At 35.3% G+C, this 10,685-nt stretch overlaps 1 protein-coding gene across 1 annotated transcript in view; it reads right to left on the bottom strand.

The window, feature by feature from the left end:
- Nucleotides 1-1,802: 1,802 nt before the first annotated feature.
- The window catches only part of cd36 (CD36 molecule (CD36 blood group)), a 12,362-nt gene continuing 3,479 nt past the window's right edge, over nt 1,803-10,685 (bottom strand). Inside the window, exons 3-12 of the mRNA XM_016279953.1 lie at nt 9,364-9,508; nt 7,085-7,231; nt 5,803-5,894; nt 5,050-5,099; nt 4,674-4,743; nt 3,369-3,553; nt 3,147-3,265; nt 2,978-3,051; nt 2,813-2,867; nt 1,803-2,129 (exon numbers count right to left, since the gene is read on the bottom strand). Of these exons, the coding sequence (XP_016135439.1) occupies nt 1,941-2,129; nt 2,813-2,867; nt 2,978-3,051; nt 3,147-3,265; nt 3,369-3,553; nt 4,674-4,743; nt 5,050-5,099; nt 5,803-5,894; nt 7,085-7,231; nt 9,364-9,508 (1,126 nt within the window). The 3' untranslated portion in view covers nt 1,803-1,940. The remainder of the gene's footprint in view (nt 2,130-2,812; nt 2,868-2,977; nt 3,052-3,146; nt 3,266-3,368; nt 3,554-4,673; nt 4,744-5,049; nt 5,100-5,802; nt 5,895-7,084; nt 7,232-9,363; nt 9,509-10,685) is intronic.

Below are 10,685 nucleotides of genomic sequence, written 5' to 3' on the forward strand. Positions count from 1 at the left end.
GCCCATAGAATTATTAGAAAATAATGATCCGAGGTGGTGATGCGGCCACGACATGAAGCATCAGACTAATGAAATTATTAATAAAGGCCTATAAGCTGTTTTTGTACATTGTATTTATGGCCTGCTTTAATTGCAATAATGATGACCAATAAACCCTTTTTATAAGGCATCATAATATGAGCTTATATGTGACCCTGGAGCACAAAACCAGTCTTAAGTCGCTGGGGTATATTTGTAGCAATAACCAAAAATACATAGTATGAGTCAAAATTTTTGATTTTTCTTTTATGCCAAAAATCATTAGGATATTAAGTAAAGATCATGTTCCATGAAGATATTTTGTAAATTTCCTACCGTAAATATATCAAAACTTAATTTTTGATTAATAATATGCAACGCTAAGGACTTCATTTGGACAACTTTAAAGACGATTTTCTCAATATTTTGATTTTTTTTTGCACCCTCAGATTACGTGATTAGATCAGCCAAATATTGTCCTATCCTAACAAACCATACATCAATGGAAAGCTTATTTATTCAGCTTTCGGAAGATGTATAAATCTCAATTTTGAAAAATTGACCCTTATGTCTGGTTTTGTGGTCCAGGGTCACATATTACTTGAGGAGTTGTTGGAATGTCATTATTTATAACAATTGTGTATATTTTCATGTTAGCAGAATGAACATTTGTCACCAAGGCTTTATTCCAAAGTAGATTATAAACCTACATGTTGTTTACTCGGGCCTTTAGCTTTTTAAAACCCATGGGTCAAACCAAAGCAAAAAAGCAGCAGTCGGAGATGACCAGTTGCGTTTTATAATTCATAAACCAGAAAACGGGGTCACTCCCAGGCCTACTTTCATATTACACAAACCCCTGTTTCCCACTCAACCCAAGCCTCTTATTTTACAAAACCTCCCATTCTGATTTAGCAGCCATTGGAGAATGGAAAATAAGTCATATGGATTTACAAGGTATAACAAGGAAATCTGTTCCAGAATTTCTTCTGTTTCTGTTTTTCAGTCTGGTGCTTGTTCTTACGCATGAGAAGGCAAAATTTGATATGTGATTTGAGATATGTTGAAGGCAACAACCACGCAAAGTGTATAGAAAAAAAAGGGGGGAAAAAAAAGACAACAACCAGAAAATCAAAAATAACTATGAGGCCAAGTTTCACAGTTCTTCGTTTTACTGAAATTGTTCTGACATACAAAACGTTTTCATATTTAAATCAATCACAGTATGACCACAAAATGGCAGAATATTCGCTCTGATAACTTTTAAAGTATGACTTGATACAATATCAAGCAAGTTACAGAAAGAAATAATTTTGCTCCACAAAAATGCAGAGTTTATAAATTATATAAATAGAATTGCGGCACTCTGAGCGCAAATAACTATTACAATATACAATTCCGACAAAATGCGATATCAAAAAATCAAACACGCAAAGCACCAAGCATCCCTCCCTTTATTTAACCACCAAAGAAAGTTTGTTATTGTTCGGTTTCGTGCACACCACAATCAATCCGATCAAACAGCTGGCAAATAAGATTAAGCCAACCACTATGAGTCCGATCTGAAACCCCTCCAACAACTCCATCCGAGCAATCAGCTCTTTCTTGAACATGTCGGCCGTCTCATCGTCCAGAACTGCCGTCTTAACACAAATAAGAGACAAAAATCTTATAGTCAGTAGTGAGGCGGCACCTAATCCTGCTCTGATGAAACAATCAAACGGTCCAGAGGTCAGACATGTGTGAGATTGATATCAAGCAAGTTACAGAAAGAAATAATTTTGCTCCACAAAAATGCAGAGTTTATAAATTATATAAATAGAATTGCGGCACTCTGAGCGCAAATAACAATTACAATATACAATTCCGACAAAATGCGATATCAAAAAATCAAACACGCAAAGCACCAAGCATCCCTCCCTTTATTTAACCACCAAAGAAAGTTTGTTATTGTTCGGTTTCGTGCACACCACAATCAATCCGATCAAACAGCTGGCAAATAAGATTAAGCCAACCACTATGAGTCCGATCTGAAACCCCTCCAACAACTCCATCCGAGCAATCAGCTCTTTCTTGAACATGTCGGCCGTCTCATCGTCCAGAACTGCCGTCTTAACACAAATAAGAGACAAAAATCTTATAGTCAGTAGTGAGGCGGCACCTAATCCTGCTCTGATGAAACAATCAAACGGTCCAGAGGTCAGACATGTGTGAGATTAGCTGTTTATGGACTGTAATAATTCTTCTGATATATCAGATACAAGATTACAGAAAATACTTTATTGGTCCCAACTGGTCTAAAGTACCCATTTAAAGTGGAGATAACAGATTTAGAGTGGACTTACAGGTGCATCTCAATAAATTAGAATGTCATGGAAAAGTTCATTAGTGGACCCACATATTTTAGTTGGACCTAAATGCTTTATTTCAACCTAAGTGTTTTATATGAGCCTAAATTCTTTAATTGGAGGAATGCTTTGATTTGACTTATAATCTTTATTTCAACCTAAATGTTTTATATTAGCATAAACATTTTAATTCAACAATAATTTATGTATGCACACGCATGCACACATTTATTTTATATATAGTAGTTAAGTATAAATACTACTGTATTTAATAATAACAATAAAATAATTTGTATCAATGCCCAATTATTTAATTATTTAAAAAGAATATTCAAGGCATCAAGCTGACATATTTCCTCTTTTATAAATGGTAATACTAAGGTTATTATAGATCCTTTACTGGACCTATATGCTTTAATGAAATACATTCATTCATTAGCACTCACCTCGTTCACCCACAAAATAGGGAAAATTGTGTAGTCCTTGATTTTGTTCAAAATTCTTTGAGAAAGACAGACACAAGACATCATGTTAGGATGTGCATTTATGAATTACGCGAAGTGCACAACTGCACATGCATCCATGACAATGTGTGATGCCTGTTTACATACATAATACTATCCGATGGGCCGTACAACATGTTGAGCTGAAGCCTTTTTGCAAATCTCAGAGTGAAACCTGTAATCTACATATGACACAAGATGCATAGCCATTATCTTATCTTAAAGCTTCACCCTGTTAATAAAAGAAAACGTATGCAAACTGAAATGGGTTCCTCACCGGTTCTACATCCAGAAATATGGAGTGCTCATCGAAGTTCGGGTTCAGTCCGATCACACCTTGGTGGAGATCATTGCTGCCATAGAGAAAGTGGGGTAGAGAGAGGAATACTGGGGCTCCTGTTGAAAAATATTGAATATAAAAAAACTCAAACGTGAAAGAATAATACATTCAGTAAACTTTAGTCTTAAGTTGACTTTATAAGAGGCCCTTAGCACTGACCTCTACAGGCAGTGAGGTCAAGAAGTCCTGCCGTCGTGCAGTTTTTGGTGAGCACAGGGTCTGTACAGTAGCACTGGTTATCTGGGTTCTCCACTGGAGAGGCCAGAGCTTCAGGGGGCAACAAGTACCGATACACAGAGATTCCCTTCAGGTCAACAGTTCTATCAAACTTAGCAGATATTGACCTAGAGGACAAGCACAATATTTGTCACAAATGTATGTGTTGCAAAGGGGCAAGGAGTGTTTCATCACATTAACCATTACTTCTTTTTTTTTTTTGACCACCAGAAAGTGTCCAAATATTCTCTGTCCAAATATCCTTAATACTGAACAGTATATCAGTTGTTTTATAATTGATATAATACACTACGGTTCAAAGGTTTGGGGTCTGTAAGATTTATTTATTTATTTAAATATCTTATGCTCACCAAGGCAGCATTTAATCTAAACATTTAATACAAAAAAAAAAAAAAAAGATTATTGTAAATTATTATTACAATTCAAAATAACTGTTTTCTATTTTAATATAGCTGAAATCAATTAGAAATAGACCATTTATGTAACATTTTTCTATGTAACATCTGTTACAAAGATTAATTGTCCTTGCTCAAAAAAATAATTCATTAAAACAAAATCTTACTGACCTCAGAACAGTAATGTATATTAATTGTACTAAACTGATATAATAAAATTGTTTATTTTTGTGAAATATTTCCATTGTTTGAAAAGTATCCTTTAGATTTTAAAATGATAAATTTCATTTGATAATTTGCATATAATTCAATAACATTCATTCATTTTTAAGCGTGCTTCGCGTCGTGGCCGCATCACCACTTCGGGTGTGCATTCTTTTCTAATAATTCAACGGTCCGTTTTCAATTATTCCTTACATTCAAATCATGATCAAATCTAATCAGATGCGGAGAGATAAAAGTCCATGAACCCTCATGGAAAAGATGAGACTTTAATCAATAGATTATGAGAACATTGCTGATGAGTGGCATTTCAAAATATACAGTTTCCTCAAAGTATTTGGAAATGTATGTCTCCAATAAAATGGAAGAAAGCCATATCAAATGGCATTTATTGTAAAGAAAGATAAGCATAAGCAATTGACTAATAATCATCTAGTCAAAAGTTCCTTCTACGATAGAAGTGAAGTTAGTTTTGAGAAAAAGTCTAAATATCAGATGTTTGCAGATGCTTTGGTTCATATTTTGTCTTAAAAGGAAGCAATCTTTATCATTTGAAAGTGTATTTTTATTTACTTTTTCTACTGATTATCAGGGAACAAACTGAAAATACCTGCAGATATCAGAAGAGAAGAAGTACAGGGGTTCTTTCTTGTCCAGGAACGGGTGGAAGGAGGAACCATCTGTTAACATATGAATACAAAATTGAATAATGTGATTAATGTGTGATATATTACATTTGTTGAGATTCATATCAGAAATCTTTGAACACATTGGTGTCCTTGTAGAAGTGCTCACAATCAGAAGATGATTAACAATTAAACTAGATGAAAAACTATAGCATACTATTTCTTTATTGGACACATACACCAAGGTTTTAGGCCAATAGCTTTGGGCCAGATGTCATACTATTTGCATACATGTCAACAATAATGTAATTACTTCACAATTAATTCAATATCAGTGTAATATTTTAGAGGTAAACTTGCCTGTTCCGTTTATCTTGTTGCAATAAGAGTCATTCCAGTAACTCAGTGATCTGCACAACATCAAGTGTTTTGATGAGATTGTTAGTCTGAGTTTTACTAATGTTGTGTTGAAGATATGAATGTGACTGATTAATTGATTACTTAAAGGGGTCATATGATGCGATTTCAAGTTTTCCTTTCTCTTTGGAGTGTAACAAGCTCTTGGTGCATAAAGAAGATCTGTAAAGTTGCAAAGATTAAAGTCTCAAATCCAAAGAGATATTCTTTATAAAAGTTAAGAGTCAACCACGCCTACCTATGTCTTGATATTTACTTTGAAAGCTGACGGTAAGGAGCGTTACATTTCCGACGCGTGCTTGCAGTGTTCGGCCAATCACAATGCACTGGGTCAGCTGGCCAATCAGAGCAGACTGCGCTTGTCAGAGGAGGGGGCTTAGTTGAAAACTACGTGTTTGAGAGAGGCGGGGCATAGAGGACCTACAATAATGTACAGTATTTGAAAAATAATGTGTTTTTTGAACATTAAAGCATGTCAACATATTCTGTTACACCAAATAATGATCTTTAAAATAGCATCATATGACCCCTTTAAAACATTAACAAAACTGACAGTTGTTTCTGTATATACCATATCTACATTTAAGGTCTGGGTCATTTTTCTTTTAGAGAACAACAAACCCATCTACAACCCAAAGAATCATGTAAATGTTCCATTTTACACCAATTCTTCATGCTAATGTAACATATACTTACGTTTCACCCTGCCAGCGTTCAATCGTGGCTACCTTATTGATGTCATCTTTGCCTGTGAATACAGTGTATGGTCCATCCATGGTGTCATTGTACTAAAAGAAAAAACAGAGGTAAGATTTTCTCTGAATGTTAGAGCATAAATAACACAACAAATGGGTTATAGATTAGCTTCAAGGCTAATCTATAATCAGCTTTCATTAAACCATGGTCAGTGTAAGCTGAATTTAAATGTGCTCTATAAATACAATTTACTTACTTTCCTGGGGTCTTTAAAGGAATAGTTCACTCAAAACGAAAACTTGCTGAAAATTTACTCACCCTCAGGCCATCCAAGATGTAGATGTGTTTGTTCCTTCATCTGAACATATTTGGAGAAATTTAGCATGACATTTCTTGCTCAACAATGGACCCACAGCAGTGAATGGGTGCCGTCAGAATGAGGAGTCTAAACAGCTGATAAAAACATCCCAATAATCCACACGACTCCAGTAAAACAAACAAACAAAAAAAAAACAAATTCATCATTAAGATGTTTTAACTTAAAAAAAGTCTAATTTAAACAATTCTACTTTCAGTAAAAAAAAGCCATGTTGTCTGAATCAGGAGAGAAATATGCACAGATGAAGCACTGCTACCAATTGAAAACAGTCCAAAACAATTCTAAACATATGTCAGTGGATCTCCATTGTGAGAGGACATCAGGAGATGGACTTTTTCACTGGAGGAAGCGTTATTATGGATTATGGACTCATATTTTGACCAAAAGCGATGGTTTAAAGTTAAAACACATTAATTATGGATTTGTTTAGTACAAACATGCAGCTTTTCACTTCACAAGACAAGTGAAATTGATGGACTGGAGTCATGCAGATTACTTGTGGATTACTGCGATGTTTTGATCAGCTGTTTGGACTCTCATTCTGACGGCACCCATTCACTGCAGAGAATCCATTGGTATGATATAATGCTAAATTTCTCCAAATCTGTTCCAACAAACTCCTTTACATCTTCGAGGCCTGAGGATGAGTAAATATTCAGCAAATTTCATTTCCGGGTGAACTATTCCTTTAAATATTCTTATACCTTACATTCTTAGGTTTTGTGTTCTTACACACATATAAACTTATATGTGCATTTTAGGTCTAGTCCAATTTTGCAAATTATTTTGCTCATTCGCAATAAAACCTGTTTACCTGCATTTGTTCTGTATATATAGTTTATCAATCATGAAGCTATAAATATGTTTTATTAAGTGAATGCCATCAAGTGTTGGCAACCTTACTGGATAAAAAACTCCAAGTATGCTGCCCAGCATTGGGTCTTTGTAGCCCCACAACAATTCCTTAACAGTCCTGTTCTGGAAGAGTGTGGAATTGGAGCGTTGGATGAGCCAGTTTGCAAGTTTATGACCGAGTAAACCGTAAACACCCTGGAAGAGAAGAAAATAAGGTTTGAGTTGATCACAGCACAAGTATGAAACCATACCCTGTCGTAAATTCATCTGCCTAATGAAAACCTTGGAATCAACAACACAAGTAAAATTTATTTGCATCTATTACCTCTACAGCACTTATGACTGAACATCACCTGCAATTATGAATATGCTGTGTGCTATTATATGCTATTATATAATAGTGCTGTGCTGACTCTTGATAGATAATCGCAGATATCAACATTTTATCTATGATGTGATAAACTTTAACTGACTTTCTTCGCTGAAAACCAACGTTAAAGCAATGTTATCAACATCAAGGGTCAGCAACCTTAGGCAGGTGAGCAAAAAGAGTTTGTAAGAAAGATTAATACTTCATGTATTTATTTTATTATTTACACACAGACACTATCGTTCAACATGTTGGGAATGGTATGATTTTTAAGTTTTTACTGGAAGTCTCTTAAAGGGGTCATATGATGCTATTTTAAAGATCATTATTTTGTGTATTTGGTGTAACAGAATATGTTGACATGCTTTAATGTTCAAAAATTATTTTTCAAATACTGTACATTATTGTAGGTCCTCAATGCCCCGCCTCTCTCAAACACTTCGTTTTCAACAAAGCCCCCTCCTTTGACAAGCGCAGATTGCTCTGATTGGCCAGCTGACCCAGTGCATTGTGATTGGCCGAACACCACAAGCACTCGTCAGAAATGTAAAGGCTGATTTATACTTCTGCGTCGGACCTACGCCGTAGGCTATGCGGCAGTTTTCATTTATACTTCTGCGTCGTTGTCCGCAGTCAGCAGTGTCCACGGGCATGTTGCTGGTGTAACCCGCAGTACCACGACAAAAGTCGACGAAGAAGCGGCTCGTTGGAGAAGCATTATAGCCGTGACGGCGGCAAATAAATATCGAATCATTAAATCATTATTTAAAACTACAAAAAGGAGACAACAACGGAACAGAAGATGATGGCATTCTTTCAATCTGCACAAGGACTTGTACCACGGCAGATCAACATTGTTTGTTGTGGACAACTACTGATGTATAATGCTTTAGTATAATAAATGATAAGACACTTATTCTTTGCTTTGTTTTATTTAATATAAGAAGGTGTAACATTAAAATATATGAAAGTGCACATAAACACACAAAACTCAAGTACATACGGAGGGAGGCATTCTTGCAGACCAAACACAGCGCTTGCGGTCTGCGTAGAATTGACGCGCGCAAAACTCCGCATTTGAACAGTCAATAGCAAATACTTAAACTAATAACAAAACATACTTACAGTCGCTGATTCAGAAGCGCCAGATTGTCATAGCAAAGTCGGAATTTACACTTTTTTTTTAGAAATAGCCTTTGTGCACAGCCAGCCTTGTACTCTTCTAGGTTCAAAAAACTGTCGTCCATAAAATGCGTTGCACAAATTCAAACATCTGGGTTGTGCTGTTCTGTTGTAAATAAATCTTAACCAATGATTCCTAATTGCATCTACTTCCGGAAGGCCAAATAAAGTGCTTTTGTTTTCACACTAAAAAACACACAGAGTCTCCCTGACATGGCTGCATCAATACGACTGCTGTTCCTGAAACCACGCCTTCTTTCTTTGCGGGCACATTTGGGCGGCATTATGCTAATATCTCCACATAGTGATGTAGATATGAGGGGGTGTGGTTAAACGAGCCATTTTAGGTAGGTGTGGCTGACTCTTAACTTTTATAAAGAATATCTCATTGGATTTGAGACTTTAGTCTTTGCAACTTTACAAATGTTCTTTATGCACCAAGAGCTTGTAACACTCCAAAGAGAAAGGAAAACTTGAAATCGCATCATATGACCCCTTTAAGCTCACCAAGGCTGCATTTATTTGAAAATACAGTAAAACAGTGATATTGTGAAATATTATTATAATTTAAAATAAATGTATTCTATTTTATTATATGCAATTATTATTAATTACATGCAATGCATTTGAACATTTTTTTAACTGATGGCACAGCTGAATTTTCAGCAGCCATGCATCACAACAACTAGGCATGGAGCACAAGGGAAGAAAACAGACGAAAAGGACGACAGAAGGGCAGAGAAGGATGGCAAGAGATGGTTGTCAAAATACATACTGCTACAGCTAGATTGAGCGATGTGAATATGTCCTCCTCTGTGCCTACTGACATGCTAGGCTCAAAGATGGCTCCCGCCGGCAGCACAAAGGACACAGTGTAGTTATCATTGAAGGTGATATTTTTTTTGGGGATAAAACGCGTCCTAGAGGACAACAGAGAGCATGAGAATGTATTATGACCATTTAGTGGCTTAAAATTGCAATAAAAATGAAAGTTAGGTGGTGTTACAGCCGAGAAAAGCTATACTTTAAGAATGTATAACAGAAATGTCATGCCAAGTAGATTGTGAATAACATTTTTTTTAAAGTATTTGTATCCTTGATAATTAAGTCAATTGATGCCCCTAATGTAATGTGTATATATATATATATATATATATATATATATATAAAAGTATTCAGACCCCCTTAAATTTTTCACTCTTTGTGATATTGGTCCAAATGAAGTCCTTAGCAATGCATATTACTAATCAAAAATTAAGTTGATATATTTACAGTAGGAAATTTACAAAATATCTTCATGGAACATGATCTTTACTTAATATCCTAATAATTTTGACCCATACAATGTATTTTTGGCTATTGCTACAAATATACCCCAGCGACTTAAGACTGCTTTTGTGCATTTTTATTCATATATAATAAAAATAGTAATTAACAAAAATAGATAAAAGACCAAAAATAAATAAATAAAACATGCAAAAGTACTCCCATTTCAGTAAACAGATAATTATATCACTTTAGAACAAAACAGACATAAGGATGGAATGTAACATTTTCCTTAATTAGATAAGCATCATCCCATCAGATACATTTGTGCTTATCAACATACAACGATTAAATGACAACAGATTTTGACTTTTGAACAAGCTTGAAGTGCTTGTGTTCATATTGTCTATTTTTAAGCACAAGTCTCAGAAGTAGGTAAAAATGGTCTATACTTGCAAACGGCTGATGCTTTGGGATTCTTTCTGCTTTATTTCAGGTAGCTCAAGAGATATGGATGCTCTTGAGTAAATGATAAAGCTCAAAGAGTGAATTTGCTCGATTTTATTTTCTCTACCTTTGAGAGATAAAGAAGAATGGTTTGTTTACATGAGTACTGATGGAAAATCTATTTATATAGCAAGTCTTACCTGTACGTGTACGGTCCTTTCTGCACCAGCACAGGTTTGGCCCCTTGAGCTACAACATCATCAGGGTTCTGCACGTCAAACAGCCAAAACTGCCTGTATATTGCAATGTCTACCGACGTCCAGGTGTCAAATGCTAAAGTTCCGTTTTCCAACACGGTTTCCTTTAGAGACACAAAACATACTT

The sequence above is a fragment of the Sinocyclocheilus grahami genome, unplaced genomic scaffold (genome assembly GCF_001515645.1).
Source record: "Sinocyclocheilus grahami isolate Dianchi unplaced genomic scaffold, SAMN03320097.WGS_v1.1 scaffold135.1, whole genome shotgun sequence".
In the NCBI taxonomy this organism is placed as follows: domain Eukaryota; kingdom Metazoa; phylum Chordata; class Actinopteri; order Cypriniformes; family Cyprinidae; genus Sinocyclocheilus; species Sinocyclocheilus grahami.